At 41.3% G+C, this 26,282-nt stretch overlaps 2 protein-coding genes across 3 annotated transcripts; one reads left to right on the forward strand and one right to left on the reverse strand.

The window, feature by feature from the left end:
- The first annotated feature begins 4,946 nt into the window (after positions 1-4,946).
- Positions 4,947-9,784, forward strand: nrros (negative regulator of reactive oxygen species). Of its 2 annotated transcripts, XM_006806323.3 has the most exons (3): positions 4,947-5,137; positions 6,489-6,603; positions 7,747-9,784. In XM_006806323.3, exons 2-3 carry the CDS (start codon positions 6,502-6,504, stop codon positions 9,700-9,702), a joined length of 2,058 nt encoding a protein of 685 aa, XP_006806386.2. In that variant the 5' UTR covers positions 4,947-5,137; positions 6,489-6,501; the 3' UTR covers positions 9,703-9,784. The 2 variants fall into 2 exon arrangements, with proteins under 2 accessions (XP_006806386.2, XP_087702125.1); XM_087845999.1 differs by lacking the exon at positions 4,947-5,137 and having other exon boundaries at positions 5,889-6,603.
- A 4,852-nt stretch (positions 9,785-14,636) lies between these two features.
- On the reverse strand, positions 14,637-24,897 carry sh3glb1a (SH3-domain GRB2-like endophilin B1a). The gene is made up of 9 exons (XM_006806324.3): positions 24,691-24,897; positions 24,127-24,268; positions 23,378-23,506; positions 21,866-21,999; positions 21,391-21,483; positions 18,032-18,121; positions 16,958-17,058; positions 16,202-16,436; positions 14,637-15,829 (listed from the first exon to the last, which is right to left on the reverse strand). Exons 1-9 carry the CDS (start codon positions 24,751-24,753, stop codon positions 15,722-15,724), a joined length of 1,095 nt encoding a protein of 364 aa, XP_006806387.1. The 5' UTR covers positions 24,754-24,897; the 3' UTR covers positions 14,637-15,721.
- Between the last annotated feature and the right edge of the window lie 1,385 nt (positions 24,898-26,282).

Here is a 26,282-nt window from a genome sequence, read left to right on the forward strand (position 1 = left end):
GTCCTTTGGACAGACAAGACCAAAGTGGAGATGGTTTACCTCTAATGCACAGCAGCACATTTGGAGAAAACTAAACGCAGCATATCTGCACAAACACCTCACACCAACTGTCAAGCACGGCGGTGGAGGAGTGAAGATTTGGGTTTATTTTCCACCCACAGGACCTGAGCACTTTGCTGTCATTGCGTCAACCATGAACACCTCGAGATGTCAAAGTGTTCTAGAGTCAAACATGAAACAAAATGAGACAAAAACACAATGTTTTATAGCACAGCAGCAAATCTACACCAGAATGGCAGCAAAAGAATAAAAAGTCCAGACCTCAACTTGATTGAAATGCTGTGGTGGGATCTCAAGAGAAGTGTGTGAGTAATGTCTTAAACATGTTGGTTTACTTTGAGGCACCACTTTGGTCTTGTCTGTCTAGCTAGTGAGTGAACAGCATGCACATTTCAAATTTCAACATGCAAAAGGCCTCAGACAAACAGCAACATATCCAAGGGGAAGTTGGGATTTGGAGATTATGTATCGGAATTTCAGGAGCGGGACCACGCCTCCAAACACGCTCTTTCCGGTTGTCATCTATATAAGTTCCCCCCAGTTCTGCAAACTGTTCATTCTCGTTTATGTGCCCCACCCTCCCTCCTTGTTCTCAATTCTTTAACTTCTTCATTCCTATTTAGTACACGGGGATCTGCCAGGCCTGGGAGCCGTCGCCAGTCCCCTTCGAGGACTTCGATGTCCAAGCATTCACCTTTATCTACTAAAACGCTGTCAAACCTAAAATGAGGACGTGGGCCCGGCTAGTGAAATATCTTTAAAGACCACAATGCACTGCTCATAACCTCAGCTGAGAGTTTCATCCAAAACAAAACCTTTCAAGCTTGACTTTTCTCTTTTTTGTAAATGTAAAGGTGTGAAATGCTGTTTTCACATCGCTAACATACCTGACATGACAGCGATGTCGAGTTCTGCCTTCCTGCTCTCTGTCAGTATTTATTTAAAGGCAACTCGGCAATAAAAGATACATTTTACATCTCAAAAAGTGCCAACAGAAATTGTTTTGCAATGCTCTAAAATCAGCTCAGCGTGACTCAGGGAAAAAGCCTCTCAGTGCTGGACAGCGTCTCAGCAGTGAAGGAGAGAATTCATTGAATGATTGACTGTCTATGTAATGCCAAGGCAAAGAGATTGGCTGCTTCGCGTCTGCCAATTTGTGGCTCCAGTTTACAGCTTGCCTGTTAGAGTACCTGCTAATACTCCCCACTTTCTGTTCTGTCCTTGAACGTCTGTTTGCCGGACTGTCTATCAAAGTCACTTTCTCCATCCTTGATACTTTTACTTTGCACGTCTCACTGTCTGTATCCAGGGCTGCTCTCCTCCCGTTCACCATCAAACCTGCTGTATAACTGCTTAACCTTGGTTTTGTCCACACATAACGATCTAATAGGGAATCTGAAAAAGGATACTGACTATATATAATTTATTTTTAATTCCTTTTTAAAGCTTTATTTAGTTGCTGCCTATTGACTGTACAGCCATTACCATAATAATGAAATATTGGAATTTCAGTCACTAAAATGAATGCATAGACTTATAGGAGTGTCTGTACTGCACCTTTCCATTTGTCAAATATTTCCTTTAAAACATCTCCAAAACTTAAAAGTCAAGGTTATCATAGTTAACTAAAACTAAACTACAAACTAGATGTGAAAAAACATAAACATTTGAATTAACTTAAATGTCAAAATAAAAGTTGGACTTTTGAACTAAATTAAAGTGGGAATGATTTTGTGAGAATGAAAACCTTTAAAATCAGTTCAATAATAGAAATTAAATCCTGGTGGAGGCCAGTGCCTCACTTTGATGTAAATCTATGTTTCCCTTGGTTTAAGGAAAGTTGCATTTACACGTATAACTTAGCAATAATAATAATGGATTGCATTTATATAGTGCTTTTCAAGGCACCCAAAGCGCTTTACAATGCCACTATTCATTCACTCTCGCACTCACACACTGGTGGAGGCAAGCTACGGTTGTAGCCACAGCTGCCCTGGGGCAGACTGACAGAAGCGAGGCTGCCATATCGCGCCATCGGCCCCTCTGGCCAACACCAGTAGGTGGTAGGGTAAAGTGTCTTGCCCAAGGACACAACAACCAGGACAGAGAGCCCGGGGATCGAACCGGCGACCTTCCGGTTACAGATACGCTTCCCAAGGGGGGCAAACAGACATTCAAGGACAGAACAGAAAGTGGGGAGTATTAGCAGGTACTCTAACAGGCAAGCTGTAAACTGGAGGCACAAATGGGCAGACGCGAAGCAGCCAATCTCTTTGCCTTGGCATTACATAGACAGTCAATCATTCAATGAATTCTCTCCTTCACTGCTGAGACGCTGTCCAGCACTGAGAGGCTTTTTCCCTGAGTAACATCTACACCTTCTCAAAGGTTTCTAAATCCCTCCGATGACTGTTTGACTGGTGGGCCCTTAAATCTCGACAGAGTCGAGATTTAAGGGCCCACGAAAACGCCGCTGATCCTCGAGATGTTTCCACAAGAGGGCAGTGACGGTTTTGTGCATGCAATGCAAATATCGTCCCACCACAGAGAAAGCCTGATGATATGCAGCAAAGCCTCTCGAGAGGATAGAGGTTTCCCACATTAGTGTAACGTCAACTGTTGTTGCTGCTTGTATCTGTTCTCACAACCTACAGCCTTAAACAGAAGACTGAGGTGCGCTGATGTATGCTCCGTATGCTCTGAAGGCGTTAACAGGAAGATGGGAATTGTGTGAATATTTATAGAAGCTGTTTTTAATATCTGAAGAAATTAAGCAAAGAAAGAAAAGAAACAAAAACTTTCTCAAAAACTAAGAAAGCGTTCTAGTGTTTACATTTAAGTCTCCATCTCTTTTGTTTCGTCAAATAGCAACTGCCCACATCCCCCCTCTACCCTGCCCCACACACACACACACACACTCATGGGACTTTTTTTTACACCACCGCTGCTAGAACCCTTTCGCAGCTCTCAAAAATAGAATGCAAATATCAGTAGTGTGCCATGTCTTAAAATGGCTTCAGCTGCTGAAACAGACAAAAAAAACACACAAAAAAAACAGTGCTCACACACTGCACTGCACGTGTTCACAACACTGTGCGAGTGTAGTGCAGGAGCTGCTCTCACCCAGTGTGCTTAGACCGACACACACTGCCTCTCACTGCACGCTGCTACAACTGAACGTGAGCAAGGCCACATGTAAAGATGCACCTAAAGCCACTGTAGGTCACGTCGCTAACAGGTGAACACACATGCCATTTCATTAGGTACACCTGTGCAGATATCTTATTAGTCAATTGCAGCAGCAACTCAGTGCACGCAGGTATTCGGACACGGTCAAGACGAGCCGCCGAAGTGACTGATTATCAACTGGGATTTTCCCACACAACAATCTCGAGGGTTTATAGAGTTTGCAGAGATGCTACACTGCTTCAAGCTGACAGGAAGGCGACAACCAGTTGTTACAACCAAGGTATGCAGAAGAGCATCTCTGAACGCACAGCACCTTTAACCTTGAAGCAGATGGGTTACAGCAGCAGAAGACCACACTGGGTGTCACTCCTCACAGCTAAGAACAGAAAACTGAGGCTACGATTCACACGGGTTCCCCGAAATCAGACAACTTTGAGCCCCTTACTGTCAGTTGAGCATGGTTTGACTGTCACAGCCTTTTTGAATATTGCTGCTGACCATGTCCATACCTTTGTGACCACGTCACAAAGCTCAAATCATCTCAAACTGCTTTCTTGAACATAACAGTGAGTACAATGTACTCAAATGACCTCCACAGTCACCAGATCTCAGTTCAACCAAGCACCTTTGGGATGTGGTGGAACAGCAGATTCACATCATGGATGTGCAGCGACAGTGTGATGAAGAATTAACGCTGCACTGTAGGCAACAACGCAGCACTAGCAAGCTGTACCTAATGAAATGGCCAGTGAATGTATAACAGATTTCATCTCAACTGCAAAGGCGTTTCTGTAGTAAGAACAACAAGTCTTAAATCTCTTTTTTTATGCATCACATGTAACGTTTAAAGGTGCCCTGTGGGAGCTTCTCGTAGTTCATAAGCAGCCACCTTATTCGATTTTACGAGTGTCAAACAAACAACAAAGTCAGCACCCACACATACTCATATGGATCAGAAAATCTTGTTGCCACCCAACCTTGCAACAGAGTCAGAAGTGAGACGTCCTGTGTGAAAACAGGAAGGAATGCCTGACCAATCAACTCTCCACAGAAGGCACCATCACTTCCTGATTCCTAATTCCCCATTCTTGCACCCACTCATCATTACAAATAAGATACAAGCTAACAGCTGGAGTTTCACAAATGTTGAAAGCAACCTTAGTACATTTATTAGCTGGAGAATGAAAATAAAATCAGTAAAGCCAAACAGAGTAGATTAGTTTCTGCAGTTATGCTCTGAGCCCTTGTGCCTTATCTGACTCAGAATCCCTGTAACCGTTGAAGGTATGTTTTTATAAAGAGTGCTAAATGTCTGTTTATGTGTGTGTGTAGATATATATATATACATATATATTTACATATACATATATATGTGTGTTTTGTCTGTTGCAGTGACAGGCCGAAAATAAGGCAGGAAGGGTGTGTGCGTTGAGTGGTTTCCTCTTGAGAGCTTGGCTGATCAGCACGAGCAGAGGGTGTGAAGGGTGTGTTCTCATTGGGTTTTTGTGGTAGCAGTTGTGCTACCAGTATCAGTTGTCTGAATAATAACGCTATTCTGCTGTGAAGCTGTGAAGGAGAAAAAGAAAAAAAAAAAAAAGAAGAGAAAGAAAACACTTGCGCAGTGGTGGTTAAGTTGAGCCTGCACTCGCCTTCCTGTGGCCCCGAGCTTGAGAACCTGCCTGATTGCAGCTTGTCCATGTGACTCGGTTTCCGTTGCCTGCCTACTTCCGTGAATAGTAAAGAAGGGGCATCTGTGCTTCAGTCAGTGCAGGGGAGAGCAGCTGAACTTGACACACATGTGAACGCACTCTGCAACAGCGAATCAACCAGCGATATGGTCAGGGGAGCAACCGTCAGTGGCTTGGCAAATCCACACCTAACCACCAGTGTAAGTAAATGAACTCTGTACTGCACGGTGTTCTGCTGCATGAAGCAAAGCGCATCGGCTAAATGAGGAATTCCTAATTTAAGGTCATTTTGCAGTCGGTGCATTTGAGCAAGATACTTTAACGATCATCTGTTTCTGAATACGCTCCATTTTCTGAGTGTTATGTGTGCATACACCAGCGCACCGCTTTGACAAACGAATGTGAGCGCAGCATAACAGCTTTCAGACCATGTTTGAGTCATTTAGATGTTGCCTGATGTATGTAAACATATAGTGCGCATAAATGCAAACGCAAAGTAAGTGTCCGTGTCTTTTTAACACAGTGCACGGTCTTATTAATTAAAAAAAATAGGCTGCATCAGATAGAGAAAGCAAGATTCTGCAAATATATGTTCTTCCATGAGCTTAACTTCTTCCCCAGGAACATAGTTTAGAAATTATATTGAAAGCGGTGGCACAGTTACTCAATGTGAGCTACGCAGATGCAAAATAAAAAATAAATAAAAATGGTAATAAATCGGTTAGACGAATAAAGAAACATAAAAAATGTTCAAGAAAACCTTTGTGTTCTTTAGAAACCATGCTTGCGTTATAATGGATAGGTCAACAATACGTGCCAAAAGCCAAAAAGAAACGCACGGCCTCATCGTGCAGTGAGTCACGCAGTGGTCTGATTTGAAATCTGGGAAATTTTTGCAAAATGTACACAGCAGATGTTTTCAGGATAAAATATGCCATCACTTCCAACATCTGGAGACAGACCGTAAGTCAAAAATTGAAAATTGGAGTTATTCACATATAATAAAAATGAAACCTGTCAACATGACGTTGACGTAAATGCTGTAAGGATTATATTACTGTACTTACTATTTACAGAAATTTTCATTTAGATATGAGTAGATTGTAAAAAGCGATGAGCTCCACTCTCACCTGAGACAGTCAAATATAGTCTTATAGACTTTTACACTATCAAAGCTTTTCAAATAATTGTGAAAATGAACCTCGACTATTAAAGTTGAATTTGTAAACTCCCTGTCCACTCTCTGACCTTCTGTCTGCTTTAGCATTTTAATGTCAAGCTGCTTTTGTCCATTGCTAGGATGGAATTTCCTTTTCAGACACAAATATTCATTTTAAGACAAAGTTTATAATGACACAATTTTTTCATACAAGGTTTTTCACCATATACAAATAGTAATAACTATGGTTTAAAACAGAGGAAGATCACAGCTCATTGTCAGGCCTATATCGAACAACCAGATCCTGCTCACTTCAGCAAAGGGGAAAAAAATCTAAAAGTATGTGACACAAACAGGCTCACGCGTTTCTTCTTCTTCTGTGTTCTCAACAGTAAGGATGAGAAAATGCCAGTCCACAGGCTCACACCCATCCTTCTCTGCTTGTTGCACATATGGAGAACGCTGACGCCAGTCTCGAGTCATCCACAGCACCGTCGATGTCAGTTGGTAAGACGCTCTCCTTTCATTTAGCTTTTCCCGAGCAAGTTTCAGGAATATTGAGGAAATTTTACAATGTATCACATGGAAAAGGTCAAATGATTTCATGTTTGGCTTAGTTAAAACTAAAAAGTGACTTTGGTAAGACAACTACAAAGCTAAAATTTCTAAAAAAAAAAAAAAAAAAAAAAGTTATTCCTAAGGCACTCAAACATAAATGTGTAAACATGAAAAGCATCAAGTAATGATACTGAAATATGGAAAGTTCTGTATTATTACCAAAGATCCAGTCCCTAATAGGACCCACCTTCTAAAAGCACGCTGTATATGTGGTTTATAACTTTAGTTAGATCAAAATCCATCCAGATTAAATCCATTGGCACATTCCTACACTGTATTAATGATTTAATGACTTTTCAATAAGCCACAAAAAGTCTAAACTTGTGAATATTAATATCTGATGCAGGGTTTTGGAAGCGGATGTCGATTATGAGAAAGAAATTAAATCTCTCTTGTTGAGTGTTTATCAGTCATATAAATAAATATAAATATGAATGACTCTAGAAATGAAACATCTAAAGCAATAAAACCAATAAAACTCCTAGAGGGGAAAAATGATAAGTTATTTAAACTGAAAACTTCAATTTTTTTTTTAAAGGCGTATCGCCAGAAAGTATTTTTAGAGCGGTCCAGTGACTCAGAATGCTAATGGAAAAGTGATCTGTCAAGGAAATAATGAAGTTTTGGTAAGCTGTGGTATGACCTACCAGAATAAGAAACTACAGCCCACCATGTTTTTCTGTGAGCCTGTACAGTGGGTAACAGTAATTTCAGTTAAATCCCGAAACACAGGAAGGCTAAAATGCTTCCACTAACAGTAAGATGCTAATGTACTGCAGGCATTGCTCATTATCTCAGTTTAGCATGCTAGCATAGTTTACAAGTAACCACACCAGAAGTAATTTAAGAGGGTAATCTTCCCACAATAAAATATTTTAAGTGCACATGGATATTATTCATGACGATCTTAAAATGTATCTGCTGTGCAAGAAAGAAATCCAGCTTCTGCCAGAATTTTAAAAAGCCGAAACACTGCAAAGTGGCAACCAGTATGCAAGTGTTAAAGCATGTGCTTTTTTACCTCCTCTGCAGATACAACAAACGGCTTGCTGCAATAATGGTCAGCTCACATCTGTGCCTGAAGGACTTCCAGAAAACATCGAAGAGCTTCAGCTCAACTACAACCTCTTTGAAACACTACAGAATGCCTCTCTTCTCCGTTACCCTTCACTAACCGCCCTGAGCTTAGCTTGCAACAATTTGAGTGAAATAGAATCGAACACTTTTCAAGACTCAAAACTTTTAAAAAGCCTCAATCTAGCAAACAACAGTCTTTATAACAGCTACGAAGAAACCAGCCTTGCATTAAGAAAGCTATTAGGTCTTATAGCGCTAGATCTTTCTGAGAATAAGCTTACAGATGAAATGGCTGCCTTGCTTCTTCAAAATCTCACGTCACTAGAGTACCTCAATCTTTCTGGGAATCTTTTGCTGAGAGTGGATGAGGCCTCATTCAGGGATCTGCATCAGCTTAAAGAACTTGACCTACAAAGGAATTTGATTTTTGAGATTGCTAATGCTTTTGACAGCAGTCCAAAGCTACAGCGACTCAACTTGGCCTTTAACTATCTGCCCTGTCTCACTGACTTCCACATGATTCAGCTGGAGGTCCTCAATGTCAGCCACAACTTTATTGAGTGGTTCATCTCAAGACAAGACCTCAACGACACTTTCCAGCTAGAGACTCTCGATTTATCAGACAACAAACTCCTTTTCTTTCCTTTCCTGCCCAGCCAGAGTAATTTAAGGTACCTTTACTTGTCTCACAACGCCATTAAATTCTACGAACACTTAGCAGACAACGATACGTTCCCAAACTCAACAAAAACTGTGGAATTCTACAACTTTAACAAGGACATCAATAATGTGACCGCTCAGTTGTGGGACGAAAACCTTCACGGTGATATATCCTCTCTAGAGACTTTAGATCTGATAGGGAACTCTGTGGAGTATTTCCCTAAAGGATTCATCCAGAAAATGCCCACCCTGTCTAGACTTCAAATGCACACAAACTGCCTGAGAACCTTAAATCTAACATCTGAGCAGTTCTCTGGTAGCTTGTATGAGCTGGATGTTAGCAACAATGAACTAAGCCAGATCTCAGCGGATAAAGCTACTCTGACCACTCTTGGCAATTTGACATACTTTAACCTGAGCCTGAATGGTCTTAAGTGGGTACCCATGGGATTATTTTCCTCACTGCAAAGCATCCGGTCGGTGGATCTCAGCTACAACAACATTGACATTTGCCTTTCTGAGGAAGCTGAGATCAGTATGCACACTAATTCAACTTGCATGAATTGGAAGAATGTTATGTCCCTGAGACAGCTTTACCTTAAGGGATGCAACCTTAAAATAATTCCAAACACTGCATTTGCGGGGTTGTTGCTAACGCACTTGGAGCTATCCGATAACCCCGGAGTAACCATCCATCAATCAATACAAAGTCTTAGCAAAACATTACAGCATCTAGGTTTAGGGAACACTCACATACAAGACATCGACTTCTCCCATTTCCAGAGTCTGAAGTCTTTAAACATTTCAAATAACTTCCTGCTACATCTTCCCCATTCACTTCAAAACCTCAACCTGAAAGTGCTTGATCTGAGGGACAACAGGCTTTCTACCATCCCCTCTGGTCAGGCTAATGCATTAGCCCCAAAGCTGCAGACTATTTTCCTCACAGGAAATCAATTCAACTGTTGCCAGACCGAATGGTTCAGGACATTTGAAGCAACAAAAACCATCCACATGGTCGAACAGTCAGGCATCACATGCAAGGATCTCTTCTTAAGGACACACAGAGTGGAGAATCCACAGTCGTTTTTGTGCTTTGATGAAGGGGAGTCGATCTTTTGGTACATTCTGCTGTTTGTCCCCGTCTTTCTTTTTTTCACAGGAGTCTCTATCATTGTTCTCCTCACCTTTAAGCCCACGCTGCTACAAAAATCCATCAAAAAGAAGTGTTTGAAGCCAACGTCTTACTGATGTCACCATAACTGTATTTTGTCCAGTACATTATTTAGAAATGTAGCCGAATACATATCTGAAATAAATACATTTACCGCAACATGTGTGAGTGTATGATAATGAAGTATCTAAAAAAAGAAAAAGGTCAATTGGTTTTTTTTAGATTGCTCGGTTCAGTCAAGTGTGGTTTAAAACAAGGCCCTCATCCTGATAACCCAATGTAAAAATGTGGCTGCGCTCTGGGACTTGACTTGGTGAGTGTGTGAGCGTGTGTGGGCGTATATGTGTATGTGTGTTTGTATGTGAAGATATGCAGAAGTACTGTGATGCAAGCTGTTGCTATAAGCAGCAGAGGAAACATGAAATTTCCTGTTTTGCTAAGATGTGCAGCAACTGCCCAGTTTTGTATCTCAAAGAGGAGGGGTTTGAGGTTTCCTTCCTATCAGTGAGACCAAGATGCATCATCAGTGTGAAATTCCAGTAAGTCAGCACACACAAGGAAATGGTTTGGACCCCCCAAAAATGATCGATTCACACGACTGATTCAGTTTACTGTGCTGGGAGCACGTACACACACGAACAAACACACACATGTACACATGGGTGCACACAAACATGCATACGCCTTCACAGACACACGCACACTCACACATTTATATATATACGTGCTATGCATTTAACGCATTTTCTTCGAGTTTAATGTAAGTACTCAGGGGCGTAGGAGTGGGAAGGCTGGTAGATTACTGTGTAGCTGTACAGCGTGCTGGAGGCCTAACCAGAAAGTAACCAAAATACCGCTGTGGTGATGCTCAGGGTCATGGTGGTTGGAACGTAAGAAGAGAAACCAGAGTAAAGCCTTGTCAAAGCCTCGAAATGTTATTAATATTGACATATCTTCTACGATATGAAGTTGCCAGTAAATCAGTTGCAGAGAAACTGAATGAAGTTTTTATTTCCTTTGTTGTTAATTTGAATTGATGAAAACTGGTTTAAGATATGCAAAGCTTTAAGAACTGAAGTCGTTGATGAGAGATTCATTACTCGAAGGCTTTTCATTTGAATGTCATTAAGTCACAGATAATGGGTGGGAACAACGACTTCTCTTGGATTTCCAAACTGATTTCCACAGGTATCTGGAACTCAAAACTGACAGACAATTTAGGGATGCCAATTAAACCTATATATTTCCCGTATAGCGGTGATGTATCACCTCCATGAAAGCAGGAAGTAGACCTTCCTGCTTCCATGATGAAGTGGTTAAACTGGGCTGACAAAATGGCTTAAGGGCTGGATTACACTGAAAAATACATTTGAGGAAGGCACTTTGGCACTGGTTGCAGATTGCTGACCAAGAGGAACTTTATTTGATTACTCAGCTATAACAGTTTAAAAGTTAAAGGACAGAAAAAAAGGGGGTTAAAGGGGGCATTCACAAACGCAGCTAGACTCAGTTTTCTAAGACACGTTCAGACCACATATACAGTATATGAAATCAGGTTAGCCACAGGCATGCACCATACTACAAAGCTGCCAAACACGCATTCATGCAGCTGCGTTTTCTTTGCAAAACAGCTCAGCTGTGGTTACGGGGTCCATAGTCGAGGTAAGTTGCCAAATGTACATCACACGGGCAAGCAAGTGTGAATTAATGAAAGTGCCGTGTGTTTATTTCTTCTCTCAACTTGTCGTCATAGTTTCTTGTAGATTAATCAATGGAAATGTGAAAAGAGAAGTGACACGTGACTGGATTGGTGTGCATACTGTCACATATAGGTATAGCATTTTGAGTTAAAGGCTTCACATCTTTAGCCTGTTTAGCATGCTAAACAAATAGCAAGCTGACGTTAGCATGTTTGGCGCGCTTTTAGCAAGCATGCTAAACATATAGTATGCATATAGATTTGGGGGGGTTTGTTTTTTAGATTTTGCAGGCCAACAGAAGCAGAGAAACTATTATAAGAGAGGGACTATCAAATAATCCTCTGATATTCTTCGTTGTTGTTGAGTTGTTGCAGAAATAACACTGCAAAAAAGTTTAAAAAAAAACAAAAAAACAAGTAGTTCTTTCCAGTTGTTAACTGCCACACAAATCATGAAACAATTCAAATGTCACAGATAAGTTGAGCAAGTAAACAGTACAAACAGAATTTAAGCCAAAGTCATATAGATCAGTCTTCCCAGATGAATAATTCAATGTGCCCCATCAAAATTCCCTTTCCTATAATTGCTGCTTTAATTACCTTTTACCACTTTTTGCACTCTTAATCTGAATTTGATACAGCTTGATACAATAGTTAATACAAACTCTAATACTTAATACTTTTAACACTTATCGGTGTTGGGCAAAGGTAATGTAAAACGTCCCATAATTGCATCCTCAATAGGAATCGATAGGCACCAAGGTCGGTTTTGTCTGTCTCTGTCTCCAAAGGCTGAACCAGCAATCAACATTCAAATAGAAAATTATCTGCCTCTTTATTAGGTACACCTTGGCAGTACGGGGTTGCACCTCCTTTTGCCTTAAGGCTTTATTGCACAGATTCAACAAAGTGCAGGAAACGTTCCTGAAAAAGTGATACCAGGCAAGTTGATGATCTATGCTTACATGTTGTTTACAGCCATTCCGAACCTACTATCTGTACGTCTCAACAGACCAGGCAACATTTTTCCAGATTTGTTTTCTAATTTTGCGAGAATTGTAGCCTCTGTTTTCTGTTCTCAGCAGAGCAGCACCAGCTGGGGTCATCTGCTTGTGTAACCCATCTGCTTCGAGGTTCACCGTGTTGTGCTTTGAGATAAGTTCTTCTTCATACAAGTAAGGAGTGATTAGTTGAGTTACTGTTGCAGTTTATCAATTCTACAACCCCTGATGTATCCATTAGAGGACGGATGTGTGTTAGAAGCTTTCTTTTAGCTAGTTTACCATTTGTATACAATTTATTAACTCGTGACCAATTACAGTTATGTCTCTATCACATTTCATTTATATACAGGTTTCAAAGGTAATGCCCAGAGAAATTACCAGGATGCCCCGAGTGGCAAGACTTCCTTGGCAACTGACAGTAAGGTTGTTTTCAGGTCTTTGGTTAATTAAAACAATGAGCATTTGACCTGGTGTGGCACCAGAAGAAACCTTTAAGAATCACCACAGACATTTCCATTTAATCTAGAAAACAAAAATTTGCGTCACATTTGACTGTAATCTATTCAATATCTGCAGCTATTGTCGCTCAAAGTCATAAATGTCAGCAGGGAAAGTAGATAAGATATAACCTTTGTACATATTTTTGCTCTGACACATCCAGGAGAGATCTCATGAAGGTTCGTGCACTTGACTTGCCCTTCTAATCAGTATGATTTAGCTGCTGTGTGGCAAAAACATGTGGCCAAGATGTTGCCATATCTGAACTGGCTTATTCAGCAGATGTACCAGATGAGCATCGGTACATTTCAGGTTATCACACTTCACATTTTCACCCTGATTTTTTCTGCGCCAACCTTTGCCGATAAAAATGGACAAATACGTGACTTTTTGCACCTCGAAAAACATTGTTGCCCCAATACAGGATATTGTCGAGGCATCTGTCAAAAAGATGAAACCGTCTGATGTCAAGCTGAGATCCACTGCTGAAATGGCAGATGTTAACAAGTGCTTTCAGTGCAACAAAGAGGAAATGCCTCTTCTCTGGCAGGCTATCACTCATCTGATCATCTGCATGAAGTGTGTGGGTTATTTTTAGAAAGGCAACAATATGAATTGTGAAAGATCTGGAAAAACATAATGCAGTTAGGGAGCACTGAACGCTGCGCAACCGACGAGTTAATGTAACTGCTGTGGTTTTACTGAGGCCAGTGAGTCACTGTCAGGCTGCTGCTTCAGTTCAGAGTTCACATGATTCAACGGATCTTATTCTTACTGTCAGAAGGTTTTCTCTTTCACCGTTTAAGTAATTCGTGTTAACAATACACTCAAAAAACCCTTTCGGTAAGTGCTAAGGCTGCTGAGGCCAAAGGGAAGCAGTTAATGTCTGAAGTTTCGCTGATGAGTGCATGCTGGAAAATGAAAATATTGTCCTGTGTATATTAATGTTGAGGCAACTTCTTAGTCAACAGGCAGTTTGCAAAATTCCACTTCCTCTTAACCCTTCCTGCTCCTCTGAAAGGCCAGGATGAGGCCCCTTTGCGCTGGACTTACTGTTGAGCCAGAAAAGAGCTTTCTTGATTATCTGGCTAACAGAAGCTAGAGACAACTTTACAGGCTCATTTAATGAAATTACTGTGACATGTTAAGGTCAAAAAAGGCAAAAACTACAACACAGATTAATGTACACAGACCAAGAGGATTTAGCTAACCCGTTAAATCATCTTCAGATAATGATATTATGTCCAGCTGGGTCAGTTATTATCTGGGGATTTGTAGGTAGGTTTGTGGTCCACAGCTGCTAGCGCTGCAGCATGAGGCTCTTCTGGGAGATGTGGAAGTCACCGGAGAATAGGTCAGGAGAGCCCAAACACCGGGGTAAAGATAGGCTACTTTAATTTGAAAATATAGCATACTGAGAATCAGTGGGGTCAGTTTTACATTAACAAAATCTCTGCAGTGATCAAAGCAGCTGGCTCTAAAGTATAGTGGACATTATGCATTTATTTTAGTCCTCGGGTTCGACCTCTCCTCCCAGTTGTGGCCCAGTAACTGCCTTGTAAATACTGCTGCAGTAGCACGTGTTCAAACCAAAGAACGCTTTTGAAATAAGTCTTCCGATGTCTGAATTTTTACTTCAACAAAAATCTGTTTAGTATGTTTATCTGCACATAAAAGAAGGAAGCAGTTGCTACAAATGTATCATCCAGCTGACTCGAGACTGTGTGTGTTCCCTGCCTGGCCTGCCCTCTGGTGGTTCCATCAGTGAACATGAACACTCGAGAGTGAGGGGAGCAAATTTACACGCATCCAGTCTCTAAACACTTTATTTTATGCATCTTATTGGGGTTTTTTTCTTTTTACAACTGTGTCATCTTATCAGTTACACGCACAAAACAAAAAAGCAGCCGAGGGATAGTATACTGAAATCTCCCAGAATGTAACAAAATATTTTGGAGAAATTGTCTATATAATAGTTTGAAATGCATGTTTATGGGAAACTGATGAGGGATGTTAGTAATGGAAAAAAGGTAGATTAAATGTTAAATGAAATGTTTTCTTTCAGGCCTTTAAATAAAAATAAAAAAATCAAACACCAAGCTGACCAAAACCACCAATGTGTCAAACGCAGTCGCTGTTTGTGGATGATAAATATTCGACCTAAATTGTGCATGAGCCGAGTACAAATATCAGGATTGAACACTTGTAGAGGAGGCTTATCTGACAGCCTCAATACTGCTGGTTTAGCTGCAAAAAGGCACTGACTGTGAGAGGGCACATGTTGTCTCGAGGCTCCGTGTGAATAAAGCTGACTGACAACACTGTTAAAAACAATTCATATTCAGACTAAACCACAACAGCTGCTACTGCATCACAAGATCATTTATAAAATAAGACTTTAAGAAGATCAGCATCACTTCAAACTGAAGTGCTTTTTCTTTTTTTTTTACCAAATTAAAAGTCTTCTCTGTATCACTACTTACACACAAGAAAAAAAATGCAAGGGAAAAACATGACGGTCACCATCTGAGATATATATATGCTGTAAACAAAGTTTGTTTTTTTCCAAAGTTACAGTTTGGGAGATGTTCTGGCACATGTTTCAGGTCGTATGGCATCAAACAGAAAAAAGGCATGGAAGCAGGTTTTACAAATGTATGGCATACACATGAGAGGATGGGTCAGTTTGCTTTCCCTTCTCTCCATTTTATTCATCCCAATTCATGTCTCCAACAAGTGGCACGCCTCCTTCGTGCAAATAAAACTCATTCTGAAACGGCTGAATGGAGGAGAAAGTGACGCCTGCCCCTGCATATAAATATGAGATCACAGCTGGTTACTGAGGGCTGGACAGATAGAGGAGCAGAGAGAGAGAGAGAGAAGGGACTGTGGGTCTCAGTTAAGTAGCTCCAGGTAGGTGATTGGCACTTTGCCTTTCTGGCTGCCTCGCTCGCCCATGAGCCAGTCTGAATCCATGCCTGGGACGCTGCTGACTACAATCACCTGGAAGCACAAATGCAAAACTGCATTAAATGATCACATCTCTTTTTCTGTTACAGGCACTCTCTGAGATGCACATTTGTTATAGATCGTGTTATTTTCAGGCGGCTCGGGCTGCAACGTTAGCTCACAATCGCAGCGTCAGACTCGGGTTTTTTCTGAATGTAAAATAAGGTAATCTTGCTTCATGGTTACTCAACCGCAAGGAAGAGGAGTGGCCTATGTTCTGCTGAATAGAGGTTATGATAGAGGAACTGCTACAGGACCATGCGGTTAAAGACACGTGAAGAAAATGACTATAAAATAGGCTTCTCAATCTTCTGGATTCTTGCATGAAGTTAAACTGAGAAGGAACAGTGAATATTTCATCCTCACCTCATCAGCCAGCAGGGAAAGCTCACTGCTGTTGCCAGCATCGTAGTCATAAAGGACCCGGGCTTTCCGGCTGCCGTTGGAGCTGCGCAATTCACTGAATCCACCCGAAGCCGAGGAGCTGCTGCGGCCTGCAGACACACTGGGCAGGGAGGCGGACATTGGTATGGTGGGCACCGAGATGCTGGCCCCCCCCGACACTGACGATTGGTTGTTGTTAGCGAATGATGTGGGGAAACTGGAGGGAGGAGGAGATGATAAGCAACTGTGGACTGCTGGGGAACCCCAGAACCACAATGAGTGTTTGAGTTCAAGTTCAGTGTTATCTCTCTCTCTCAATTAAATTTATCAGCATTAATCTTTTTCATTTTTTTACAGTTCAAAAGGAGGAAATTTTTTGCAACCCTCCTCAGACTTGCTAACTTAGATATTAACAAACACAAATGACAAGAACATCGTTAAAACACTTTTGTTTGATGAGTCAGGCTCTAAAAGTGAATAACATCAAAATGATAAGGAGCAGAATGACTCATCTTCTTTACAGTCAGAGTACATTAAAACTATTATGAGTAATAACAAAACACAGGTTCCGTTTGAAAAATACTGATGAGGACTGCTTGTGCACTTTTCACAGAGGCTCCAGTCGTGTGGTTCAGAACAGTTATGTATCATCGCTGATATCAAAAACCTCATGTTTTCTAACAGCAGAGTAAGATATATTCTTGACATAAGGAATGAAACGTAGCAGTAGTATTTCACCTGCCAAGCTGCTTTTGGAGATCCACCATGTAATGGTAACACTGTGCGTAGTAAGTAGTCTCGGCCTCCACAAAGTCATTCAAGCAGCGTAGGTGGTGTGCCTAGAAACGCACAAGGTGAGACGGTATTAGTGAAACATCAATAAGAGGAAAACAAGAGTGCAGTCCTACCAGTGTTAAATAATGTTTCAGACAGGCAGCAGCACAGAAAGCAGCACTATAACACAGTAACAGTGTTAGCTGGGCTACATATTAGGGCCGTACACCACACGTCGACTAATCGTTGCCATTCTTACTAGTAGGTACCACATGTACTAGTCGTGTAATCTAATTGTTAACATTTTAACTGAAGCCAAATGCTGGTAAATTGTTGTGTCCTAAAAGTTATGGCTCCATCTTCCACAAGATGGAGCTGCAGCCTCCACATGTTGTAGGAAAAAAAAACACCATCAATTTTTGTTAAGCCTATTATTGTTAGTTATTTTGAATGCAAATAAATGAGATCATGATACAAGCGGTGGAAACGAGCTTCCTCCGAAAGGTGGCCGGCCTCTGCCTTAGAGATAAGCTGAGGAGCTCAGTCATTCGGGAGGGGCTCAGAGTAGAGTTGCTGCTCCTCTACATTGAAAGGAGCCAGTTGAGGTGGTTTCCTCCTGGGGTAGAACCAGGTCACGCTGCAGAGAACACATCTCTCAGCTGGCCTGGGAACGCCTCTGTGTTCCCCCCAGATAAGCTGGAGGAGATGGCTGTAGAGAGCGAGGTCTGTGCTTCATATCATGTTTAACATCAGTTTTTTTCAAGGGTTTTTTTTCTTCTTCATCGTCTGTGTGAAATGTTCATAATGTGCAACGTTCCTTATGCACAGTGTGAGGTGCCGCACAGTGTACCAGCACTGAAACTATGATTCATTACTGAAGAATGTGGTTAATGGTTTCAAATGGATTTGTTTAGACAGACTTTGTACATGAAAGGATCCTCAAACCTAACTTGATATCTGAGTGTTTGTAGACTAACTAGTCAGTCAGTTTAATTAAGAACTAAGAAATCAGTCACCAGGAACATCCTTACTACATACATGGGTGCTGCTGACACCTTCTAACAGCAGTCTGGTGATTTCTGCCTGCCGGTCGAACTCGCTCTGGGTCATCTTGAGTTCCTGCTCTGCCTGTGAATGAAGAAAGGAAACTATAATTTACAGAAAAACCTCATTTCAAAACTTTCAAGGCTGTAGATGACAAAGATGACACAGACAAGGAAAAGCATAGGCGAGGCTAAAGGAAATATGATTTAAAGATGAAAAAAAAAAAAAAGATGGGTTTAGTTTACAGAGTGTGGATCTGTGCTTTTCACAATATACGACTTTAATGGAATAAGTCAGATGTCTTTAAAGAAAAATAACAAGATTTGCAGTATGGATAAACAGGGACAAAGACACAGCTGAACATGACGTTTCCTTTTCCGTATACTGAGCAAGCCAATTCAATGTGAGGTCTGCTGGGATGGCTAAGAGGTCCGATAAACATGTGGACAATGGCCTCGCTGTCCTGCGCGCGCCACAGCCTACTTCACAGGCTGAGGGAGAGCTGTGGAGGATGGAAGCTTCTGCAGTGTTTGGTCCCTGTCAGGTTTGTCTGCAAGGATTTCATTTCCATGAGGTATCACAGCATGTGTGATGGAGGAGACGGAGAAATCGACAGCAGCTGTTGACACTACTACCAGGAGGCTCGGTCTGTGCGTGTGTGTTCAGTTCAAAGATGGCTCCAACATTCCACTCACCTCTGTCACTTCCTCTGCTCACATCTGCTGCTTTGCGTTTTAAAAACAGTGACACAGTAGTTAGAGCTCCAGCTGCTGCACAGCCACAGCCAACACAAAACAAGCGTACACACTGCGTTTGTGCGAAAGTGCAACAGTGGCATGCTCTGACAAAACCGCACCGTGATAATGTAGCACATCAACTGTTTCTCCTCAGACGCCCGCTGATCTGTGTGCTACCCCCCTTTATGTCACACCATGATTCAGCTGGAGATTAGAGAAACGACTATCTACGTCTCACATGTTTAGTTTACAGTGTTCTCACTCATGAGTGAACATGTTTACTCAGATGATGTGGATACAAAAAGCTGTTTTTAGAGATTTAACACACAATTAAAGCAACAGTTCTCACTAGACTGTGCTGTTTGAAAATGCTACATTAAAACACTTTAAATATCCTACAAGAGATAATAGAACAGACGATCATAAGGAGGAGGAAGTTATGCTCACTCTGTTTCAGTGAGATTGTTTCTTCCCAAGGGAAACTGTGAGCAAAAGATACGAATGTTTTCTGGAAACACTGAAGACTGGGACTGCTGGGATACTGACATCTACGGCTCTTACATGATACTGTACTGCTTCTGTTCAGTATTTGTACAGCAACATCGGCTCACCTAACCTATTTCCTTACTGACAACCTGAATGCTCTAGATGTAAGCGGGCATTTTCTGAAAATAATTTATAAGTCAAGCCTTAGATGATAAAAAAAACTGAGGTCATTAGTGAGACCATCTTTAGACAGTCTTAGCTGTGAGAGTCATATCCCCTTAAACAAAATCAATCAAAGCACATAAATACCCATTAACATTACAGAAAACTCTTTTTGCTTGTAGACAAAAACAATTGAGCACTACACATTATGCACGTAGATTAAAAATGAATACATACCATTATATTTAGCACTTAATAACCTAAATGTTTAAACAACTTTCTGAGCTCAGTTTGAGTGGGAGCAGAGAAAAATAGGGGCAGCTTTGAATTTGTAGTAATACACACATTACAAGAAATTACAGCCAAATATGCACTCCTCATATACGGTTTAATGTTATATTGTTAATTGGCAATTATGTGACAACAGTGGAGAAGAACACAAGAGTTTCTACTAAGAGCAAATATGTAAAAAAATATTTTTAAACACGTCACCACTCATATATCATTCATTGGACAGTTAGGTTCAACCACTCATTAACACAAACCAGTGACATTTTTAACATGGCTCAGGATAACGTACCATATCTCACACAGAGTTATCAGATGTCAATCCAACCTAGCATCCTTGGGATGTTGTGGATTTGCATTATAGACCAAAATCTCTGAAGATTGTTTCCAGCTCCTTGTTTTATGCTTGCCAGGAAGAATTAAGGAGGTTATGATGGCAGAAGAAGGTCCAACCTAATACTAACAACGTGTACCTAATGCCGGGCTCACACTGTGCGATTTTTGGCCCATTTTGAGACGATTTTTGAGTCGTGCGACCGTTTTGGCGATCGGCCCGACTTTGGCCTTCATCATGCGTCGTGCATCGTGTAGTATACGTGGGGTAACGAGAAGCGATTAACACCTCACGACCAGCTCCCGATCATCAATCGCTTTGTCGTGAGGGTGTCACCGCAGTTTCTCACACTGCGCACGCGCAAACACAAATGTCAGCGAAAAAGACGGCGCAGCACGGCGGCGCAGCACGGCGGCGCAGCACGGCGGCGCAGCACGGCGGCGCAGCGCGATCTGGACACAAGCGATGGAGGCACTTGTAGAACTTTGGAAAGCTCATCCGAGCCTTTTTGGTGTGGCCTCACAAAATTATCACGACCACAACAACCGTGAAAATAGTTGGATGGACATTGCTGCTCAATCACAGCCGCCTGATCAATGTTTTTCATTAGTAATTTAGCAAAGTTGATGGTGGTGTGTGTCTGTGTGAGTGAAAGACAGAGAGGGAGAGCGAGCGACAGAATTTCTGTTATAACCTATATTTTATGGACGCACAGTGTGAGCACTCAGGTCGCATCAGAGCATCGGGTCGTATAGTGTGAGACCCTGCATCGTGACCTACGAACTTCTAACCCCTGCAAGTCAATCGTACAGTTTGAGCAGGAGCTGAATCGCGCGACTGACAAAATCGCACAGTGTGAGCCCGGCATAATCAGAGAGCTTACATATTAAACAAGGCTTTTACGCGCAAACTGTGGCACACCATGTGGTACAAGGACAAATACATGCTCCTCACACCCACACACACCTACACCCACACACCTGGCCACCTCACAACCAGAACAAGGACATGCTTTGTTGCCACACTTGGTTTAATCAAGAGTTTCAACAGTCTGTCTGAAGAACACGAACACAAAGCATGAGATTAAATTAAGAAAAGGGAACTCTAAAACTTCCCATGGTGGCTCATGTGACTCTTCGCATGTCACAAGAAATAAAATGGTCAGCCTTGTGTTGTGTAACATAGTGTGTCAGGCAGTACTTGTGTGACTTCAGACAGAGTGACAGTGGGACACGCCCGATGGATTTTCTTCCCCAGCAAAGACGTTAGCCAGTGAATGTACTAAAAGCAGAATTCACTTAAGCTATTCTATCAGCGTGTGCGTGTGTGTGTGTGTGTGTCCTTACCGCAGCTCTTGCATCAGCCATCCTGGCTTTCTTTAGTCTGGTTTTGGCTGCATCCAGATCCAGGCGTTTGACCTGCAGCAGCTTCCTCTCTTTCTGGACACAAATCACAACACAAAAGTCTCACAGATAAACGACACATGGACACAGCACAGCGTAAACAAGACTTCTACTTCTACATTCATCAGGTGTTTACTTTAGATTATAACACGCTTAAAAGGGCTTGTTCTCTATAATCACAGTGTGAGTTTGCACACACCTGACAGTGTGAACACTAGACTCTAAACTGAAGTAAGCATAAAGTACAGACTCCAACAGGATCTTTCAGTACTTTGTAAAATAATGGCTATAATCACTAAAGCTATACTCGTCGACCCTCTGCAGCCGTCACTGTTGTGAATGAGATCCAGATTTAAAGGTCAAAGTCCGGGAAAAAGCGAAAGTGATTCAGGACAGGTAGCCTGCGGTTCCAACTCACCAGAATAGTTTTGAAGTCGCCCTCTAAAAAGTTTCTGAACGGTGTCAGGAAGTTGATGGCGGCACTCTGGATGAACTCCCGTTCTGCCCCACCAATCTGCTTCTCCGTCTCTCCACATTTTATCAGAGCGTTTCCTACAATGGTCAGCAGCAAAAGGAAAGTTTAGTGCCAGCAGAAAACTTGGGAGGGAGAATGGTGATATTGTTTCAGCTTGACACTGATAAAGGGCCTGGCTGGGACTGAAAATAGCAGAAGATGGTTCTTAAATCATCAAAATGTTCTTTAAAGCAAACAAACCAGAGTTTAACTCTGTTTTACAAGTCTTCATGAGACAGAATACTGGAATACCAAACAAGCTGATGATGTTTTGAGAAATATTTAGAGATTTTTAAGATTAGGCTTAAAAATCTTTCCTTCTGATAAAGCTTATAGTTAGGGCTGGATCAGGTGACTGGATCCTTAGTGATGCTGCAACAGACCTAGGCTACTGGGAGTTACCCATGATGCACTGCATTTCCTCTTTGTTCACACCACCCTGCATGTAATCAGTAGTTATTATTAATCTCTGGCTCTCTTCCACAGTGTGTCTTTTGTCCTGTCTCCCTCCCCTCCCTGCTAACCAAGTAACTGCCTCCCCCTGAGCCTGGTTCTGTGGGATGTTTCTTCCTGTTAAAAGGGCGTTTTTCCTTCCCACTGTCAATCGTGCATTTATATTCTATTAACAACTGAACATCTAGAGCAACTGTAATTTCTTTTAGCCTTTTGTCCATTGTGTAATGTCAGGAGGCTTGCTAATGATCAAACAGCTACTCTGACCTGAGTTGCTATAAGGCCTCTTTTAGTTGCCTTTGTAGGGTTTAAACTAATTTTTTGTTAAAGATTCAAATCAGCAAAATAAAGACCACAAAGTTTCGGCTCAGCTGGTGTTCCCTGTAGGACTGAGGTCATCTCAGGCTGATTGCTCCGACTGTGCAAATTCTCATTAAACTCACAACAACATTACTTTAAGAAGGACAAAAAAAATCTCCATCAATAGTAGCTAATTATTTCTGGAAAAGGAACAGACTACCTGGGGAAACTGGGGCATGATTTAGGTTTTTCTGCCAGATTTGCTGTTTAATGTATGAGGCTTTGTGAGTGAACAAATCAAAGCCAGAGTAGCTTTGGTCTATCGGCTTTCTAACGGCAGATGCATCCAGCCACAGCTGAGACTGGCCTATTAGCATTATTATTAGCATTATTCAGATATCATGAGACTATGTGCAAGTGCAGAGTACCTGGCTCAAAGTCTTTTCCCATTTTAATACAAAAAACAAAGTGAAAAGCATTAAATATGGTGCAAATATTAGGTTTTTATGCGTATTTATAATTCATGCAGTCTAACTGGGCTAGCCGCTGTGTAGCTGATTTATTTAATCTGGAGGTAATGTGCAGACTTTCTTTCCCTGAGCAGAGACAGTCTTTGATCGACTACAGCCCCAGTACTTGTCAGTGTTTCACTGTGGCACTCACCATAGGCAGTTCCAGGACCAAATTCATTCCCTGATTCAATCATGGACTGTCCCAGCAGCTCATGATTGTTCATACGTGTGGGGACCTTCTTCTCCAGTTTCTCATAAACAAATTCTTCTAGCCGGACATCTGCAGAGCGCAAGAAGAAAACTCAATTACAAAGTCACAGGACTACAGTGAGCGAGCCAAATGCAGGGAGTGTCTTTAGTATGCTTCAGACAGCCTGACTTAAAGACCCACACTGAAAGCTTTCATTGTGACAGCTATGACAAACTACAAGCCAGCGTCTCTCGGAAACCGCTGTAATTTGTTTCATGTTACTACATCACGTGAAAGATTATCTGTGCTGTGTTTAACGTGAACACAGTAAACTCCTGTTTACCATGTCTATGACTGTTGCACAAGACTGCAATCGCCAGATGGTCGGTCTGTGTTTGTTGTGCCTATGCTGGTGTTCGGCTGCAGAGATGCGACATCATGGTGTGAAGTGAGGAGGATGCACAGCTGAGTTTACAGACTTCACAGAAACCCGTGGTAGTCAAACACCCTCTCTGAGAAGTAAAGCTTTTAATGTGAGCCTTAGTGGCAGCAACAAATCTTTCATCTTTATTGAGCTGCTCTTCAGGGAATTCCTGATTCCTGAATATCAGGTTGCAGGTCTATAAGAACATTGTGTGGGTGGGTGGGTGCCCTGTGCTGCTTAGAGATGTCAGTGTCAGTCCTTCGAAAGTCAAAAAGAGTGATCTTACTGGGGTTGGGCTGTAGTAAGACTTCTGTCTGCTTCATAATCTTTTCTGTCCATTGCTTGGTGCTCTCAGCTCTGATCAAAAGGTTCTCCAAATGGGCATCCAATTCTGTCTTTTCAGCCTGACCAAGCTTCTCTTCTGTAAACTGAAAAATTAAAAATATGCGTTTACATTGCGCATGCGAGTTGTAGCTTTCACAGATGTATTCAAAGATACACACAAGATGACTGAGAGTAAAAAAGCTAAGCAACGTTATTAAGCTCGGAAAATAAAGGTTAGCGCTATCTGCCAGCTGCTGTTGATAGCTTCATGTGACGGTGTTGAGGCCTTCAGTGATAGTTAAGTTGAACAAATAGCTTAGTGTTAACACGACCTGGGTGAAGCACGTGCTTTTTAAATACATCCTACAATGCAAATTATAGAAATTGAGTTACAATTAGGTGTAACTGCTAAGCTACAAAGTAACAATCACGGTAACGTTAGCTCTTTAGCAAGGAAGCTAAGGCTACCTCACAGTGGCTAACGTTGGCTAGCAACAATTCATATGAACTAAATGAGTAGACTTACTTGTACCGCTCGGCTCAAAAAAGTACCGGCGTCTGCGGCTAGCCGTTTTACATTAAAATCCATGGCACAGCAGCGAAAATAAACACTTAATGTTAACAACTGGCTTGTCTCGCCCTCAAAGAGCCATCACTATACAAAATGTCATTGAAGCAACTTTTTTTGTCCAAGTTCCACCCAGCTGTTGAGTCAGGCAAAGATAGTATAGTGACAAGATTGCTCCCTTCTCTAACTTGTCAGTGGATATTGCGAATGCGCATAATAATATACGACGTTGGGTGGGGACGTTGAAAATGCAGTTTAAATGTTATGAAAAGAAAAGAAAGCGTTATCGTGATACGATGCGAGGGACAGTACTTGCCTGAAATTATATGCAAGTGCTGAAGCAAGTGAATTTTGTTCTAACAGCCAAACAGTACCCTGAATATTCAATGGTGTCGCCGTATGACCAAAGGAACACAGTAGCGAGTAGGAGATTTCTCTCTTGCTTTACAAGTAATCTTTGGATGCATTCACGTCACACGGAAACATTAGCCGCCATTGTATTTATTTTGATTTTGTACTTCTTAAAAAAAGCGAATTTTTAATTTTCTGTCTTTTTTTTTTTTAATCTGCTTTTTAAATTAACTGAGCCCGATTTCCTTTTATTTTATTTACTTATTCTAATTTTCCCCTGCAACACAGGAATGTCCCAGCCTTTGGGAAAAATAAACTATTTTTATCTTCTAAACTATAACAACTTCATTTTATACTTCTCACTCATTATGTAAACATTTCAATATAAGCTAGACATGTGGGAAAAATCCAGTTTTAACGAGGGCACGTTTTTATCAGGGTGCTAACAGTAAGGGAAAAAAAACCTTATTTCTTTTTTAAGTCACGTTAAGTTTCTTTTTTAAGGCCTTTGCCATTTACTTTCTCATGTGCCTTTGGTAACTGTGTGAAACTATTCTGTGAATCTTTCGTTATTATACCATAAATACAAATAAAAAGATTGTTGTTAATAATAATAATAATAATAATAATAATAATAATAATAATAATAATAATAATAATAATAGGATACATTATTTCTACGTTTGACATCAACAGGAGGAGGTGGTGTTGGTTGGGTTTGTGGAGGCTCATTTGCCTCCTATAAATTAATTTGCAATTCCACTGAAAGTAAAGTGCACATTAGTGCACACACAGAACTGTTAAGTACACTTTTTCCATAAAATCTGCTGACACGTGTGCTGTAACCCATCAGTAACACAATATCTTTTGCAAACATCAGCCCTTTCTCCAAAAACATCTTAACAAAAGCAGAATTTGGAATAACAAAAACACTCTTCAGGTCTGGATGTGATTATGCCAAAGTTACCTGCTGTGTGGGAGGAAGTCAGGCAGAGGGAGACATCAAATGACTTCCCCTTGCAGGCTACCAACGCACAGTCAGCCTCAACCTTTCCACTCACCAAAGCCTTGGCTCTGAGATTTCTTCATCCAAACATTAGTGCAGTCAGTGTTTAGGAAACATAGCTTGAATTCACACATAGCTCCCTTTATTTCTTTGCTAAGATAACAAACAGTACCAGTTTAAATACACTGACTGA

The sequence above is a fragment of the Neolamprologus brichardi genome, chromosome 9 (genome assembly GCF_056152115.1).
Source record: "Neolamprologus brichardi isolate AB-2024 chromosome 9, ASM5615211v1, whole genome shotgun sequence".
Classification (NCBI taxonomy): Eukaryota; Metazoa; Chordata; class Actinopteri; order Cichliformes; family Cichlidae; genus Neolamprologus; species Neolamprologus brichardi.